The sequence below is a fragment of the Eschrichtius robustus genome, chromosome 1, assembly GCF_028021215.1.
Source record: "Eschrichtius robustus isolate mEscRob2 chromosome 1, mEscRob2.pri, whole genome shotgun sequence".
Lineage (NCBI taxonomy): Eukaryota > Metazoa > Chordata > Mammalia > Artiodactyla > Eschrichtiidae > Eschrichtius > Eschrichtius robustus.
The window spans coordinates 164,642,510-164,661,055 of record NC_090824.1 but is presented as its reverse complement, the minus strand read 5'-3'; the positions used below and the strand labels follow the sequence as shown (position 1 = coordinate 164,661,055).

General features: G+C 38.8%; 2 protein-coding genes across 8 annotated transcripts in view; one reads left to right on the top strand and one right to left on the bottom strand.

The window, feature by feature from the left end:
- Positions 1–4,807, top strand: part of HDGFL3 (HDGF like 3) — a 75,231-nt gene extending 70,424 nt beyond the window's left edge. The window contains exon 6 of one of the 2 annotated variants that reach the window (XM_068558662.1): positions 3,713–4,807. In XM_068558662.1, coding sequence (XP_068414763.1) covers positions 3,713–3,718 — 6 coding nt within the window. In that variant the 3' untranslated portion in view covers positions 3,719–4,807. Of the gene's footprint in view, positions 1–1,544; positions 2,139–3,712 lie in introns of those variants that run through there. The other variant, XM_068558672.1, reaches the window with a different exon arrangement.
- Positions 1–18,546, bottom strand: part of TM6SF1 (transmembrane 6 superfamily member 1) — a 39,342-nt gene that overhangs the window by 7,597 nt on the left and 13,199 nt on the right. For 3 of the 6 annotated variants that reach the window (XM_068558602.1, XM_068558629.1, XM_068558640.1), the window contains 5 exons: positions 18,076–18,197; positions 16,209–16,313; positions 14,310–14,402; positions 13,987–14,106; positions 6,225–6,512 (listed from right to left, as the gene is read on the bottom strand). In XM_068558602.1, the coding sequence (XP_068414703.1) occupies positions 6,321–6,512; positions 13,987–14,106; positions 14,310–14,402; positions 16,209–16,313; positions 18,076–18,197 (632 nt within the window). In that variant the 3' untranslated portion in view covers positions 6,225–6,320. Of the gene's footprint in view, positions 1–6,224; positions 6,513–13,986; positions 14,107–14,309; positions 14,403–16,208; positions 16,314–18,075; positions 18,198–18,546 lie in introns of those variants that run through there. The other 3 variants (XM_068558612.1, XM_068558621.1, XM_068558650.1) reach the window with 3 other exon arrangements.

Genomic DNA, 18,546 nt, shown 5'->3' with positions numbered 1-18,546 from the left:
GGGTAGGCTCCAGAACTCTTAGAGCTCCCCTTCTTGACTCACGTGGCTTTGAAGTGGAGGGGACTAATCTTTGTGGCCAGGAAGCCATGCAGATAATATACCTGCTCTGTTGTCTCTTGCCATGTGACAAATTATCCCAAAACTCAGTGGCCTAAAATAGCATTTTCTATGAGTCAGGAATCCAAATAGATGTAACTTGTTGATACCTCTATCTCGATCTCTCCAAAGCTGCAGTTAAAAGTATTAGCAGGGGCTCAGATCATTTTGAGGCTCAACTGGGGGGGGGGGGTGGTCCTCTTCCAAGCTCACTCAGAAAGTTGTTGGCAGGATTCGGTTACACACAGCTTACTGGGCTGAGGGCTTCAGTTCTTCATTGACTGTTGGCCAAAGGCCTCCCTTGGTTGCTTGCCACATGAGTCTCTCCATAAGGCAACTCCAGCATGGCAGCTGGCTTCATTAGCAAGAGAGAGAATGCTAGCAACACAGAAGTCAGTCTTTTGTTATCCCATCCCTTTTGCCTCATTCTGTTTATTAGAAGCAAGTCACAAGGTCCAGCCCACACTCAAAGGGAAGGTATTACACAAGGGTATGAATACCAGGAGGCAGCCATCATTGAGATCCATGTCAGAAAGCTGCCCATCCCTGAACCAACCACTGATAACAAGGGGATTAGAACTGGCTCAGACCAGTCAGGTTCTCCCCATCCCTGGAGCTGGAGTCAAGTCCCCAAATCACAAGGCTATCACATAATTGTGGGGAGGAGCAGGGGATAGAATAAATGTTGGGAGGACAGCCAGAGAGTTCACTGTAACCACTAACCAATATTCACACCTTTATTCTTCTGACTCTGGACCTATTGTTCTTCCTGCCATATAGTGCTGCCTCCTTATGTCTTGCCATTGCCCTCTAGATCAAGCCCAGACTCCTTATTTCAGCATATAATGGCCTTCACACTCCAACCCCAATTTATCTTTTCAGTCTCATTTCTCACCGTTCATTCTCATTTATTCTAAGCCAGTGGTTCATCAAGCTGGCTCAGGACCCCTTTAATACTCTTAAAAGTTATTGAGCACCCCAAAGAGTTTTTGATATAGCTATTGATATTTACTTAATTAGAAATAAAAACAAAATGTTAAGATATTAATTTCCTTTAAAATAATAATAAACCCATTACTTAGTATAAATAACACGTTTTTGTGAAAAATAAATGCATTTTCCCCAAAATTTTTTGAGAAAAATGGTACGGTTTTACATTTTGAAAAATCTCTTTAATGTCTGCTTTAATAGAAGACATCAGGCAGGATTCTCATATCTGCTTCTGGATTCAGTCTGTTGTGATATGTTATTCTGGTTGAAGTATAGGAAGAAAATGTGGTCTTATGTAGACATGTAGTTCTAATTTTCACTTAAAAGCTCAGATTTTATCATTGGCGACAAATACTGCCATTTTCCTTGAAATAATAGGCTCATTTCATTTATTTTTGACAAAGTGCCAAATACCCAAGTCTGAATAACCATAGTTTATCTGTCATCATTTTTTGCAGTAAAACTGGTGCTCCATAAAATGATCCTATGACTTCACCTGCCTCATAACTTCTGCTTACTATGTTCTGGGTGTCCTTCAGCTTCACTGCCACCCTACAGCCTTTCAATGTGCCTCATATTCAAATACCTCAAGAGAGAATCTGATTGGATTAGCCAGCCATTATCCAGTATAGAAGTGGTGTGGCGCTGAGCATGGCAACCAGCGCGATAAGGAACAACTTCTGGCCGCTTACGTGGAGGAGGCTTCCAGTCTAGCAAATACTCAGAACAGTGTGTCCAGAACATTCACCATTATGAATTAGCAAGATAAATTCACACACAGGTGCACAGAGAGTGATTATGGTATGAGAAGTCAAAAAAATTAGATTTATAATTTGGTTTTATAAGTACTCATTTGATAGCACCTTGTTTAAAGACCCCGCCCCCAAAAAAGCATGTCCTTAAAGTTATAGTCACATTTTGCTACCACTTGTACTTTGTTTGGAGCACTAGTAATATTCTGAGGCTGCCATCAGACCCTCTGTTCCAAACATACTCTTCAACATGGATTGAGTAGTTGTTACTATGAATTTTCTACCAATGTAAACATAGAATGTATTGCCTTTCACATTAATATTAATAAAAAGACATTGTTATAAAGAATTTTCTTTGGTTGATTAACAATTTTTCATTGTTTTAATGGGTGTCTTCCTCCTTCATAAGGGAGGAAAATCCTCCAAAGTCTGTGAGTATAATCTTATTTCTAGTGTTTTTCTTTGTTAGGAGTCACCAGGCACTGAATCTTCCAAGTTCACAGATTTTAAATGTAATTTTTATTTGATTGGCTTTCTCATTTTGGTAGGAACAAAGGCGGCTAAGAAATGTACTTCTGCCATCTTGAGTGGATGGTAGGTTTAGTAACGTTTCCTATTTGAAGGTTCTGGAATTATTTGTATATTGTATTATGTACGGTACAGGATAGATTTTGGCTGCATAAGTGAAAACATACCCATGAGTGAGCACGTGTATGCTTACAAACAAGTTCATTCACTCAGTGAAGTAAAGAGCTGAAGCAGGGTGTTTTTAGAAAAAATATTGGGGGCCCGAGTTCCCTCTTTCATTCATCTCATGAGAACATTACTAAGGGGTTTAATGTATTTGGGATAATGATGAAGAAAACAAAAATAGCATCCCTGTGGGGAAATGTAACCTGATACAATTTAAAGTGGGACCCAGATTGAAACATAATTCTTTTAGGAAACGGAAATATTTTATCTTTGTCACATGGATGTAATCTAAATTTTAACAGAAACCTAGGCTTCCGTTCTTTTTGTACATCTTGATTTTATTAACTTTTGTATTTCTTTGAGCCATATGTCACAAGTAATTAAGTTGTAAATATTATACAGAATAATCTGCATACTCTTCAAATACTTTTAAAATTTTCAGGAATTTACCTTTCCTTCTGACACCAAAGTCCTCACAAAGATGGATTATCTTGATTTTTCCATGGACTGTATGTATCCCAGCAATACGTAGTACTGGAGTTGTACAGAGTGCATGATGCTACTGCACTCTGTTCCCTGCCAGACAGTAGACAAAGTTTATTGGTTTTTTCCCTTTTTTTCTTAATATTAGCTATATTGTCAGTGCTCTTTCCAATTAGACTTTTTTTTTTTTTAAACTTAATAATTTATTTTTGGCTGTGTTGGTCTTCGTTTCTGTGCGAGGGCTTTCTCTAGTTGTGGCAAGCGGGGACCACTCTTCATTGCGCTGCGCGGGCTTCTCACTATCGCGGCCTCTCTTGTTGGGAGCACAGGCTCCAGACGCGCAGGCTCAGTAGTTGTGGCTCACGGGCCTAGCTGCTCCGCGGCATGTGGGATCCTCCCAGACCAGGGCTCGAACCCGTGTGCCCTGCATTGGCAGGCAGATTCTCAACCACTGCGCCACCAGGGAAGCCTTTTTTTTTTTTCTTAATGGAACACTAAAAATGCCCTAGTCGTTCCTTTAGTTTTTTGCACTGATAGGTATAAAGCAGAGCCTCAGGGGCTGTTCTTGCTAAGTATTGTTAATGCTGCAGTGCAGGTTGGAATCTCAGAAAACCCAGTTATATACTATAAAGGTGTGGATAACTTTTATTCTTAATATCCAAAATCATCTAAAGGCTTGTTTTCTTTCTTTTTTTCAGACCTAACTACCATAATGAATGCTGCATATTAAGAAAACCACAAGAAGGTTATACGTTTGGTTGTCTAATATTCTTGGATTTGATATGAACCAACACATAGTCCTTGTTGTCACTGACAGAACCCCAGTTTGTATGTACATTATTCACATTCCTCTCTGTTGTGTTTGGGGGAAAAAAGACATTTTAGCCTTTTTTAAGGTTATTGATTTAATTTGTTATTTGGTTGCATGAAGTTGCCCTTAACCACTAAGGATTATCCAGATTTTTGCACAAGCTTATACAAGTCTAGGATCCTTTATCAAGGCAGTTATGTTCATCAGTCTCCTGCCTTTACTCCACCATCACCAAACACTCAGTTAAATATAAATTAGCATTTTTTAAAATGACCACTCAACATAATGCTTAAGGGATTTCCTCTCTGTGACAGAACCCAGGAACCAATTCCTAGATACACAATGTTGGCATATTGAAGATAAACTTAAAATTGTTCTTCAGTTTTGAGGCCATGTGTAAAGTTTAATCATATTGTAAAATATCTATTCCGTATTAGAAATAGCTAGTAGTTGACAGCTTATACTTCTCAAAACTCATGTTGTTAACGTACACAAACTCAGTTTCTATATGTGAAGTTAGTGAGTCTTTTGTGTTACTCCAAAATAAAGGCAATGATTTATTTTTTCCCAGTCTCAATACAATTTGAGCTAATCACTCAAGCTGGATACTTTACATTTTAAAGCTGGAATCAGCAGTAGCCCTATGGGAAGTAAGACAAGGCATTGACTTTTAAATATAGACTTTTAAAATGATCTGTTGTTTTCTTTTGGAACTAGAATTAGAATAGTTAATACTCATCCACAAACCATTATTATGTGTACATTATTGTTGCAATTGTGATAATAGAAAATTTTATTTATTTTTATGCCAGCTTATATTGTGAGAACACATTTAGTCAGTTTGGGTTTTATCAATCCTGTTATGCTTGTCCTTGGAACATCTTTCGCGTATTCGAGGTTTGTAGTTGAAAAGTTTACTGTAAAAAAAAAATCAAAAACAAAAAAATGTATTGTTTTTACAGAATAAATTTATTGGAATGTGTACTGGGAGTAAGGTTTGAGGTTGTAAACAACTAAGTTAGTGTAATTTGGCTTCATATATGTAATGTGAGGTATTAATGTAATTCATATATTAAAGCAAAAATTGTTAACAGCAAGTTGACAATAGAATCAAGTGCAGGTGAGGGTTTTCTTTTAACACTCTGTGGGTTTTAGGGTTTTTTTAAACACTGTGGGGAGGGAGAGGAACTGGCTACATGATCGCTTGCACGTCTAAGATACTTACCAGTTCAGTGGACCCTAAATTCACACACTTGACATTATCCATGCATTGATTTGGACCCCATTTTCTTTTGGTTTTCTTATTTTGGTGAAGAGCTAGTAAATAACATGAAGGAAAAACATGAGTGGCTCTAAAAGCTTAGGGCCACTGATGATGATGATGGTAGGGGTGGTGGTGGTGATGATGGCAGCTGAGGGCATGAAAGCGCCAGTCCACTTACCACTCCCGGGCTCTGAGGAGGCGGCTGGATTTTTGGTTTGTTTCTCTTACTTATTAGCAAATATTGATTTTCCTCTATTATACTCACTCACATTTCCAAATATGAAAAGTTCATTAAAAGATAGTAGGAATGCCAGTCCAGTTCTTTTTCCTTAAAAGGTACTTTTTAATTTTGAATATTTTAATTTAAAAGTAATGAAATTTAATTCATGAAAAGTCCTCTTCATTGCTCACACTAAAACATGAGAATGTAGATGACATTTTGAACTGGAACATATAACTGACAGATTTTTAAAACAAAAAGCGTAAAGACTACAGAACTTTTTCTGAAAAAAAATATACAAAATGTTTCAAATTTAATAAGATTTGTCTTCATAAAAGACCAAAAATAATTTATTAAAAATATACACAGAAATACAATAGAAACATTTCCAGTCACCAATAAAATAAGGGTAATGATAAAGTTATAGATCCCTCCTTAGCTATTTAGACTCACAAAAAAATTTCAGTAAAAGCAATTTTTGAAACAGCAGTAAATAATATACTTTCCTTGGGAAAACATTTTTCAAACAACGTTTTTAAATATTATGATAATTTGTCTTTTATACTGAGGTTGATAATGAAACATATAGATCTTATATGCAAAAATATTTCTCCATCTGTATTTGCTACTTTGAAATTTTTAATATGCATAGACCATTTTCACTTTTGAACAGTTTCCTTTTCATGCTCACTATTATAGGAGCTAAACTGTAATTTTTCACTTATATTTAAAGTGTGCAAACAGAATATTGAGATAGGTGGTCAAGTTTATTCACAAATAACTTGAAATATATTATTTCTTTAAACAAGCTTTCTGAATAACTTCAATTTTCCTTCAAAAAAAGAAAATTTATCCACATAATTCCTATGATAGCTCACATATACAGTACGGAGCAAGAATTTATGTATTCTTAAATGTTCCTGTATGGGAAGAGAATGGAATGGGACCAAATATTGGTACCAAAATAACAAAAGTCAGTAATTTAGAGAGAAAAAACATAAAATAATGCTTTTATTCAACTTTTTCATCTGCCTTTGTTTTTATGAAGAACTCTGGTTTGTAGATACAGCGATAGGCCAAGAGCTGAGGAAGAACTCCATATGCTATGTTTAATGCTAAAAAAAGGATTTTCGCTTCTTCAGGGACTCTGTAGATATAAGCAGTTCTAGCATGAAGAGAAGCACCGATGTGAGAAAACTGAGCCTGTTGCATTAAAAAAAAGGGGGGGGGGTAAGCATGAATTTTGTGTTTAGTTGGATGCACGATGAGTTCTGAATGATTCCTTCAGACCATGCTGCTGTGCCCTCAAAACTAGGACTTTCAAACAATCCATAGTCTTCAATATTTCATTGAATTTAGGGCCAGTCTTGACTTAACTGTTCAAATAAAGTAAACCTTCTTTAGCACGTCTTTATCAGGCTAGCTGTTTTTTAACGCATCTAGTGCCCCCATACCAAACAGTAGTGGCTCAATTTAACAAAAAATCTGAATAAAATCTGCTTTTTCCTGATTTACATTCTGGAGATATCCTATATAGGAACTCAGTTGTGGCTCACAAAATGTGTTCCAATAAAAATGAAGCAAGTACAGAGTTTAGACAGCTTAAAATATTTTTAGCCTAACTATTTAAAGAGAAGCACTGAGGGAGGGCCTCAGCTTCATTTATCAGTTCTTTTACCTACTCCTTGGAACAAGAGCTCAAAGCCCTTCATTATGCATTTGTTTGTTTATTTATTCACGTATTTGTTTTTTTATGCAACTTAAAAAATACTAAGGGTTGTTTTGTAAGATAAGGTGGGGGTAGGAATTTGGTTGCTCTTTAAAAAATGGCAAATATACATGCAGGCAACCTTTTCAAATCAAATTATTTAGAAGTATGGCTTGTCAGCATAATCTGAGTTTACAAAACAGAAAGGCAAGAGCTTCCCATTTGTACTTAGATTACTTGTTGAGAACATGCATTCAGAATGTGCCAGTTGGTCTTTTTTGAATACTTTTCATAAGCACAGGGGAAACTATTAGAAAAGGCTTCCGTGAAAGTATTTCCTCAGGATCCTTGTATCATTACAGAATGCAATCCTGGAGTCTGCATTTCATATCTTACTGAAATTCAAGATATACACAAATAAAGGATTGGGAATCTAAATGTGATAAGTGACTTAGTTCATCAGGATCAAAGTGAAGAGACAGAAGATACTATAATCTAAAGAAGGCACAGAAGTAACAAGAATGAAAACTAAATAATTTGCTTTAAATACATATGAGTTATCTTACATTTCGTTCCATATAAAATCAGTTTATTCTGCTAAGTGGTTAATAAATCAGTTTATTCTGCTAAGTGGTTAACAGAGATAAAAGTGTTACTTAGCACTTGACTTTACTATGATGAGCAAAGGACAAGTTTTCATAAGCAGTATGTATGCAGATTGTATCAGTGACAGATTTTAACAGGTTACATTTTTGCAAGTTACTGATACATTCTGGGGGCCTCTGGTAGTTTTGCTGCTTTCTGGAGATAGAAATTAAATTAGCGTGGTGTGTTGCCAAGGACCCAGGGACCAATGCCAATGCCAATGCAGGAATTGTCTGCATTGTGATCTGTGAGGCACTGAGAGGGCTCTGCCCTCAAACACACCTCCCCCGGGGCACATGCCCAAACAGAACCCAGCGAACGTTAAGCATTTCATCTCTGGGCTAAAAAGACCTTGAAAGTAAAGGGCATTTGAGAGGCTGCCCTGAGGAGCTGCTCTTGTGGACATTCTAGGAACACTGAACAGGAACTTGGCCCCTGTCACTGTTTTCTTCTAGGGCCTATTTTGAATAACAGTATTTTTCTGAATATGTAACTAAATTTTTTCTTCTGGACTAGAGGCCAGATTTGAACCATGGTTTTAAGAAATGTGCATTTGGTGTCTATCTTTGTAGACACTTATACACATCTCAAAAATCACCAAATTTGGGGAAATGCGAACCATAGTTTGAGAGAATAATATGAGCAATCATGCCTACTTGCATAGGGAACCTGCTAAAAAGTCTGATTTCATAGGCTTTTTTGCTGCACTAACCGGTGCAGTTAATACCTCATTTTCACAAACAGCAAACTCATGGCAACATTAAAAAATGATCGTGTCCTTAGATTAGATTGTAAGCCCACCGGGCAGGTACTGTGTCTGATGTTTTGTGTGGCACCTATCACATTGTTAGAGCTCAATAAACGTTCAACAGTAATGGTCTTGTGACTGTCAAAATGCAAAAAAGCTTCTACAAAGCATTTCTCTATTTTTATACCTATTTTAGTAGGCCTTTTGCTTCAGAATGTTTTAACAAGGGGCAAAGATGATTGCATTTCTAATCAAAAGAAGTATGTAATTGAGAGAAAAAGCCTGAGGCCAATTTTCTGCAGTTTCCGGTACTGCTCATAGTTCTAATGGGTGTACTTATAGTGGCCTCACCTCTAGCTGAGTGAGCAACCCGACCATAGCTTCCTCCCAAGGCATATGGCGTCCAGTTTCCAGGGTGCTGAAGTTTCAGAAAACCCTCGTTCTCACTTGAGGAGGGTTCCCTTCCCAAGCACATAGCTGCTAAGGGGCTGCACCGTGTCTCCTGGGTGATTTTCCCACCAGCACGTGAGACCTCCTTATGACAGGGCCGAAGAGCTCAGCCTGAGCACTGTGCTAGTAGGATCTGGTGGCTTGGTGACCTCAGTGCTGCTGAACTGACACATGGCCAAGATGACAGGTTCAAGTTATGGATCCCAGAAATTTCTCCAAAATTCAGTGATGTGAGGTTGAGCCCCTAATAATTTTTCTTCTACTTCATTCTAAATCATTTTTCACCTTAAATTTAGTTAAGAGATTTACTTTGATATTTTTTTTTTTAAGAATGGATGGTTGGGATGGAATACAAGGCAATAAAGGCAAAGAAAAAGGTTAAATTTTAATAGCTCTGTTTTCCTATAGAGACAACCTGGAAAGAATTTGACTAAAAATCACAATCTTGGTTCCAGAAAGGAGAATTGAAAGAGTTTTGTGTGTCCACATAAATATTATAGGCAAAAACTAATGTGAACATTGGGACAGTAGCCAGGCTGTTTGGCTGATATGGTATAAATAGCTAATCTAGAACCGTGTTACCGTTTCTTAGGGTTTTCTGAGCGCCATAGTCTTGTGGTTAAGAACACTGAATCTGGAACCAGATTGACAGCGTCAAATCCCAGCTTCACCGAAAACCAGCAATATGACCTTGTGTTAGGTATGTAACTACCTCTGGCTCCTCACCTGAGAAGCAGAATAATAATGGAGTCCACCTCATAGGATTGTTATACAGGTTCAATGAGTTGATCTTTGTCAAGTGCTTAGGACAGTGTCAAGCACATGGAGCTCTTCCACAGACAGATACAAAACCCAAGTGACATACTTGTTCATGATCTGGCACTCTACTTGCTTGAAAACCTGGGCCCTTTGTTTTTAGATTCCCTTGCTGATCTTTTGACAATTTCAAGACTGTCTTGTCTCCACCAAAGGATAACAAGCACATAAAAAGACATTAAACCCAAGCTCTAGTTTTAATACTAAAAAAGATGTTTAGTGATGCATCACATCAGAAGCAAATGATTAAAATGAGATTTGTGTTAGTATCCCAATTATCCATGTTCTTCCTAAACCTTTACTTTCAGGTTTTCTTAAAGGCTTCCATAAAGGAAAAAACTTAATAAAACTTGTCCCCCAGTAGAGTCAACTCTTGACAACCAGATTATCCACAGATGAGCCTCCAGACCCTTTTGTGAGAAAGTACGTGGCACCTGCATAGCCAGGGTGTGGGAGAGTCTGAGGCAGCAGGTGGGAAGGGGCCCTGGCATTGCCTGACTGAAGTGGAACTGCTCCTGCTTCCATGGCTGCGAGCTGTTAATTGGATGGCATGGCAGGCTCCCTGCCAAACCCACTGTGAATCTGTCCCAGAGCTTTCTTCCAATTTCTCTGATTTTTAGGTAATTACACGCAATACACACAGCTACAGATTACTGTATCTTCTGAGCAACATAAGGCATTTCTCCTCCGAACTCTTACTGGGAAGCTTCTAACAACAACAATATTAACAAAAGCAACAAAGAGGCCCACAGCTTATAATGTGCCAGGCACTGCTCTACACCCTTTACACATATTACCTCATCAAATCCTTAACAGCAGCTCCATGAGAAAGGTACTATTATTATTCTTACTTTATAGAAGAGGAAACAGTATCAAAGAGGTGAGTGACCAAGGTCACTGAAGTGATCAGTGAATGAGATTCGAACCAGTCTGCCTCCAGAGCTCATGGTCTTAACCATATTAACTATATCTTTTCTTTTAATTTTCAGTGATATTTTAGCAGAGAAAAATTCTTCAGTTGATTTAAAAAATGCTAATAAGTAGATCTAAACAGCCTGTAATACTTTTCAAATTAGACTTGAAACTTTAATTTTATATGAAAAGATACTTGGGTTAAAGTCCCCAGTGGAACTCTTCGGTGTAAAATGTGTCCTGGTTTTATTGCATTTTAGTTTACCTTTTGATTTATCTTTTGATTTCTGAAGGCAGCAGGTTTGGCAAATTCCTAAATGGTCTGAAATGAGGGACCTAATAACTACTAACCATGTTTTCCATTGACTTGTACGGATCTAGAAGTTTTTCAAGGATTTTTTTCTTATTATTAAGTCACAGGTTCTTGGGAGTTCACTAGATCTTACAATAAAAGCAGATTTTGATAAAGTTAGTGGGATCATGAATACATAAAGCTTCTAAATTAGGAATGGCAGTTTTAGCAAGCTCGGGGTGCTAATCAAGGTAATGGAGAGCTTCTATGATGAATGTGTCCGATATCCTCTCAAGATGAGAATTCATTTCGTGAACAAGTATTCGCTAAGCAGAAGACAAATCACACGACTGGGATTCAGCATTCTCATCATATGCACTGTTTTGTCGCAGTATGATTTGTAACTTTTCCTTAGGCTAAACACTCTGAATAGGTAGATATTAAAGCCCAGCTAAGAGTTATGGGAATGTCAGACACATAATTCTCAGATTACACCATTCTTCTGTTGGGTTGGGAGAAACATTCTTCTGACATTGACAGAATCTAGTCGACAGCCTCAGGCTACCTTTGCAAATTGGGCAGTGATGGATAAGACCAGAGATTTCTTCAAGGCCTGGCGTATGGCTGAGACTGCCACTGCTGCTGCCAGCCGCTCTGCTATCCACACTGCCTTTCCCAGAACCTCCTGGCTGGAGTCACAGGTGCCTGTCTGCAAGCTTAGCCTCACTAGCAGGTACAGTGTAGGGTTCATCTTACTGTTAACAGATTTAAGTACCCATTTGCCCCCAAGCTCTGACCATCCTAAGCCTCCTGACTCTGCTGACGCTGTGCACATGGCTAGGCCCTGGTCTAGGTCTTCCTGCCTAGTTCTCAAGTTGTCTCCTGAGACTTGACCAGGTCCAACACTTGGCCTTACTCTTGCCAGCCTCCTAGCTGATGACACTCAGTGTTCCTGCATTAGGGCGTGGTGCAGGGCAGGCCAAGGTACATGGCATGCAGAGGAAGCTGGATTGTGCAGGCAAAAGCACACGGGTAATGAGTAGATGTTGAACCCTGAACAATCTAATCAAGGGGCTGGTAAGAGTGGGGCGAGTGGGAGGCCCTCTGTACCCTCTAACCGGGGCACACTCCAACATCTAAACGATTCCGCAGTCTTCTCAAGTCTATTCGGCCAGTAAAGCCCACAGCTCAGGTGTCATTGCCTCCCACTCCGAGAAGGTCCTCTAACTCCTACACGCCACGTACAAAGTCTTACTCTGCTGTAGGATTCTGGAGCATAGTTAATTGTTTGCATGAGGAGAGGGATAACACAACGGAGAAGAATTTGGGCTTTGGAGTCAGATGGGATTTTATATCCCTCTTCTAGTAACTTTGTGACCTTAGGCAAGTAACAACTACCCTGGGTCTTGGCCTGCTTATCTTTAAGTGAGGCTTTTGAAAAACTTGCAGAGATGATGCTGTGTGTTCATCACACAGTTTCTTCTGAGGCACACAGGAAGACCACATGTATCAGCCTCCTCTGCCGTTGGGTCGGTGCCAGGCCTGACTCTTGAAAATATCCCACATGATCTTTGCACAAGCAATAAATAAAACTTTATTTTTAACCACTGGGTATTTGCTACTCCAGCAGAGCACACAGCCTGTCTTTACACAAATAGGTAAGTAAAACACTTAGCATGGCTTGCCTTGCATGAAGTAAGGTAATGAGAGCTCAGCCTATCATAGTGGCAGTGGAGCTGTAAAAAAGTGGCGGATTTGCAAATTACTCTGGCGAGAGAACTAACCAGACCTAGTGATGGGCTACACGTAGACGGTAGGGAATGGGAAGTGTAAAGAACTACTCCACATTTTTGACTTGAGCTGCTGGATGCCAGGAAGGGCTATTTTCAGAGATGGGGAAATGAAAGAGAAGTTGTGGGGAGGATCAGGAGTCCTATTTTAGACATTAAATCTGAGATGTCAGTAAGACACCCAAGTGAAAAGAAGGAGTTCGGAATTAAATATAAGAGTCTGGGAACAGTTTGAGCTAAGGATGGGAAATTAAAAGTCATCACCTTACAGTTGGTATTGAAAGATATGGAAATAAAGACCCACACCAAGGCCTGAGAAATAAGGTATTCAGAGGTCTGCAAAGAGGGTAAATACTAGTTCTCTTTCCTTATGTCCTTCAAGGAAAGGACAGGAAACATTACTTCTGAATACTGCATCAACTTTTTTGATATTTATATTCTAATTCTATAGTTAAGAAGAAGTACCTCAGACTGGAAAGATTGAGCCCAATGTATTAACCCATAAATGCTGTTACTGGTTTTAAACCCTGTAAATTCTAGTGTGTCTTTTTGCCATCATAATTATTATACCATGAGTATAATTAACTGTATATGCCTAGAGTTCCTGGATGAACCTCATTTTTATGCCTGCTTGAAAAGAGCGAGACAAAGATAATGATTTTAAAGGATGAGTTCACTTGGGTTTTCTAATTTACAGTAATAAAAGAACAAAATAATTTTCCTTGTTCATAAGATCAATTTGTTTTGATAGGTTGTTATAAAAATATGCTTTGAATGATAATTCCGTAGATAATTTCATTCCCAGTTCAATGAAGTAAGCATTCACTGAACATCTACTGTAGGCCAGAGGCTTGGCTAAGTACCAGAGGGGAGGAATGGAATGACAGGCCCAGCTTCCCAGGAGCAGAACTTTTTTAAAACCAGTTTCCCTGGTCCTGTGTAGCATAATTTAGTCAACTTCTGAAATCTTAAATTCAGATAGACATCTTAATGATAACAGCTCTCAATTCTCTTTTAGTAGCTGTGGTGCTCAGAGACTGGGAAACAGCAGTGCCGCTTGCTGGGTATGTGACCTTGAACAAATCATTTAATCTTGCTGGGCCTCAGTTTCCTCATCTGTATAACTGAATGGCACACCTACCAGATTATGAGATTTAAGTAATGCAGAAATGTCTTCCAAAGAACTGTAAAGCAAAGGGCACAACATTTCTAATAACTGTTTCCTACCCTAAAACATAGAGCAGAGATATTTTTTAGACACTCAACAATGACAGCCAAATCCCCAATAAACTTTCTTAACAGCATATTCTTAGTACCTGAGCTAGACCTCCAGCATGTATCAGGGTTATGTCAGGCATCCAGGAGCATCCAGGAACCACTAAGCCATAAAGCGCCATCACAAAGTAAGGGACAGAATAGAACAGATATGCCAGCATCTGCATTGAACAGAGAAATAACGTCATCAGTAAATTAATAGTTAATCTGGCCTTACGAAAAGCACAACATTTTCATCAATTAACATTTTCGCCTTAGAAAACGTTAACTCCTATTTCCTACATGGTATCACGTTTTCCCATTCTTAAAAAAAAGAGAGAGAAAATTAATTTTAGAAAAATCTTAGGCTTCATAACTACTTGACCTGGATTTTAGCATAAGCAGCAGGATCCTTTAGGTAGGGCTCTTGAAATTGCGTATATAATCGGCAGAGCTCAGCTGGGCAATCCAAAGCAATCTACGAACAAAAATGAATGCATTATAAAGATACAGTCACATCTGGTTCTTATGTTTGCTGGTAAGGCTAAACGTGCCAGGTTTAGTCACAAGCTGCTTTCTATTTAACAAAAGCTATTTTAGAAGCTCATCAGTAAAAAAAGGAAAGAAAATAAATATTCTACAGATTTACTCTGAAGAGATTAAGTAGAGGTTAATAGTGGAGAAGGAAATGGAAACTAATGCTCTGTTCTTGGGGATCTTTCGAGTATTCAGTTTAAATGTCTAGGTTTGGCTAACCAAAGCACAGCTTGCTTTAGATTATCAGTTTCACTTTTCCTGGGAATAACTCACCAACTATTCCCTGCAGGAAGAAAAGTACATTTCTATACCAAATTCATCTTAACTGTGCTTTGCAAGATTCAAAAATAGCATCCTCCTATCTCCAGTGCCTCACAGAGTAAATGGCCTTTGGGGGCAGTAAAGGATAATGATTTGAAAGTGAGGTCCTCTCTGAAGCCACCTCCTATATCCACTTTGAAAGAGGGCAGAGCAGATTTAGTCACGGCAGAGTAGACTTTAGGCCACAGAACAAAGTGTCTCTGGCACATTACTGGGTCCCCTCTGAGTCACCTCCCTCAGGTACCATTCCTTGTGTCCTTAGCCATAAATGTTGTCCCACCTAAATAACATGAACACGTCAGTGGCAGAGTTGGTAAAAATGGGCCCCAACCTAAAAGCCCCACCTACCAAGGGTACACACTCACCCATGCACACGTTTTTCTCATGTGCACAGGCGAGTGGAGATGGCTATGCAAGAAAACAGTTGGGTCTCATTTTTATTGTTGCTGTTTCTGTTCTTTTGACTTTAGGAATTACAGCAAACTAAACAAAGAATGGTTTCAGTGCTCTGTGGTCTGAGCAAAGCCTATGGCCCTGCTTTCTCCTTTACTTCCCTTCCATGCCACTCCTATTAGCCAACTCTGCTCCAGGAAGTTTCTGATGATCCACAGAGGGAGACAGCTCTTAAGACTACTCACCCTGACCCAGCTAGCCGCCCCAAAACAATGAATCAGCTGCATCAGTTTACACTTGCCACTCTGCCCCCCAACTGCTGTGTAATGCCAGCAGCCTTAGAACAGTAATTGTCATTAAAGCTGAATATAATTACCCGTATAATTCTGGCTGCTCAAATTTATTGCTACTGAGAATAAACCATGAAACTGGGATATTGTGAAGGATCCTTGATCAATAAAAATAGTAAGAGCAATCACTTACTGAGCGCTTATTAGGTATAAGGCCCTCTGCAAGTGTTCGATGTGCCTTATCATTTAATCTTCAAACAGTACTATAAGGTAGGTACTGTTATTTTACAGAGGAAGAAACTGAGGATCAAAGAGGTTAAGTGATTTTTCCAAGGCCACACAGCTAGTAAATGGCCAGGAGTCTAACACTTTACTCTGGTACCCCTTCCTCAATCCCATCTCCCTGCTCCTGAGAACACATGGATGCTCTGTGCCACAGTTTGACTAGTCTTAAGTTACCACCCTTACCAAAGATACTTAAATCAGAAACATCAAAGGAACCAAAAGAATGAGACTAATGGCTAATTTTTCAGGTACAGAGCTTGATCTAAGGACCTGAAGGAGGTGGTATGGAGCAGCCCAGAAGGGACTACGCCTTTGGGAGGAGAGGTCTGGGGTGAGGGTAGGAGAGTGTCAGGAAGCAGGTCCAGGCCTCCAGGCTCTAATGGGAGGTATGTTTTGTTAGTGCACTAGGAAATCTGATTTAAAATATACTTTATGTTATTATGATCTCTTATGCTTACCAAGCCTCTAAACAGGCAAAATCCAGTTGCCAGAAGGAGACACACAACCAACATTAAATCAAATGGTCTTCTCAGCAGGTCTTTCGCTTGGATTTCTTGAATGACCTAAAGTAGAGTTGGTAACTAATGAGCAGGCCCAAGGTGCCGAAGAATAATCTGAGATCTACTGAAACATAGATACCATGATGATGGGTGATAAGAGAATGTTGAAGATTCAAAACCACTAACCATGTAACAGGAAAATAATTTCTCTCCTCAAGTCTCAGTTCCTCATCTGTGAAATGAGACTGGGCCAGGTGATCTCAAAGGGCCCTTCTGGCTCTATGAGGCCATATTTTTTTTGAAAAAGCATTTTTATGATTATAAATGTAAAATACACTCATTTTTAAAAAATAAACCATTAACCCATCATACTACTATTAACAGTTGTTACATTTTCCAGTCACATATATATAGTTATATATATATATATACACACACATTGTACTACATAGGTATGTATAATATATAATCTACATTTATTTTTTCACAAAATTAGGACTTAATGTATAAACAATTTTGCATTTGTTCTCTTGCCTCTCACTATCTACCTATCAGTACTTTACCACATTATTAAAAATTCTTCTAAAACTTAACATCACATGGAAGTGCCATATCTCTGATTATTGGACATTTAGGCATTTTCACGGTTACACTTAATGTGATGATGAGCAACTTTGTACATAAATCTTTGACAGCATCTCTGATGATTTTCTTAGGATAGTGCCCTAGAAGTAGAATTAATAGATTAAAAAGTTACATTTGTTAAGGTTGATAACACTGCCAGGTGGTTTTGCAGAGCGATTCTGAGTTTATGTTCCTACCAGCACTGTAATGACAATGCCTATTTCTCCCCGGCCATCACTGTGTTTTAACAGTTTTTTTAAATGAACAGTCTATGTGTCTTACAACATGAACGGAACGGTATTGATACACTGACGTGGAGCCGAGCGAGGACCAAGGCTATGGTTACTGTTTGCTTATTTTTTAACAACCACCTCATTCCTCAGAAGGGTGTAAGGGAGTACCAGTTGTCAGTGTGCCAAGCTGAGTTTACAGAGCATGTGTCTAAATGTTTACAAATGAAGTGTTTGTAAATTAAAATGTATTTTAATGAATTCTATTGTAAGTCTTTTTGTAAAATGAAGAATCGTGTTCTGATTATCTCTAGTAACTCATATTTTCATATATCAATTTTGCTTAAAGGATCTTGCTTAAGGATCTAATACCTATGAAAGGAAGAGAAACTTAGAAAAATGTCACTAGCTTAGAAATGAAGACCTTAACAGAGTACCTGCCCGGCCAGTATTGTTTCACCTTGACCACCTCGGCTGTGAATGGAAGGGAGGTGTCTCAGAAGACGTCCTGTAGCCAGTCTCCATGTGCCTGGATCTCTTGGTAATCAGACCCTATGGCTGTGTGTGCTACCTGGAACAGCAGTATCTCTCCAGCCTCCCTTTGGGGCAGTAGTGCATAGATATCTCTGAAAGAGGTGCCCAGGTGCTCAGACTCCAGGCTGTTAACAGCCCCAGACAAACCTCACGCTCCGCACACTAATGCGGAATCTGATGGGAAGAGCCAGTGTAACCTCTGGCACAGGAAGTTCCAAAAAGCATGGCCTGGCCAATCAAAGCAGATCTATTCACGCAGAAACAGACCATTCTGGCCACCATAACTGAGGTGTGAACCAATGCTGCAGAAACAGCACAGTCACACTGATTGAATGCCCCAAAGGCTCCATCCCTGGAGGCATGGTTCAATCCAGTAGCCAGTGGTGAGTGAGCCCTGTGACTCTGAGAACAGGTTACATTTAACTTAATAAAATCACCTTTGAGGGATAATTATAATTTTCTGATGGCTGATTATAGATTCTGAAACCAGCCCAGACAGGAAGACAAGTATATGGTATGCTTAAGAAAAAAGCAGGGCAAATGCGTGTTCCATACTTCCCTATTTAAAAGAGAGAAAAAAAAAGAGAAAGTCAAAAGTATATCCAAATACAACATGTAGAACACCTCCCCATCTCAAGTCATCTAAAATTTTGATATGGGCCAGACAGTATTTTTAATAAAACCAAAAACAGGTCAATTTAAAATTATTAGGTGTTTATTATTAACAGGCATGCCCTATCTACAGTACTTTAAAAATAGACAATACAATATCCTGATTTCTTGCATGCATAAATAACTCTTCTACATTAGCTTTCAAGAATCTTAATTTTCAAGTACATTTATCAAGTTCCCACAGTGTGTCAAGAGTTATATATAATACAAAGAGTTGTAGGAAATATTTTCACACT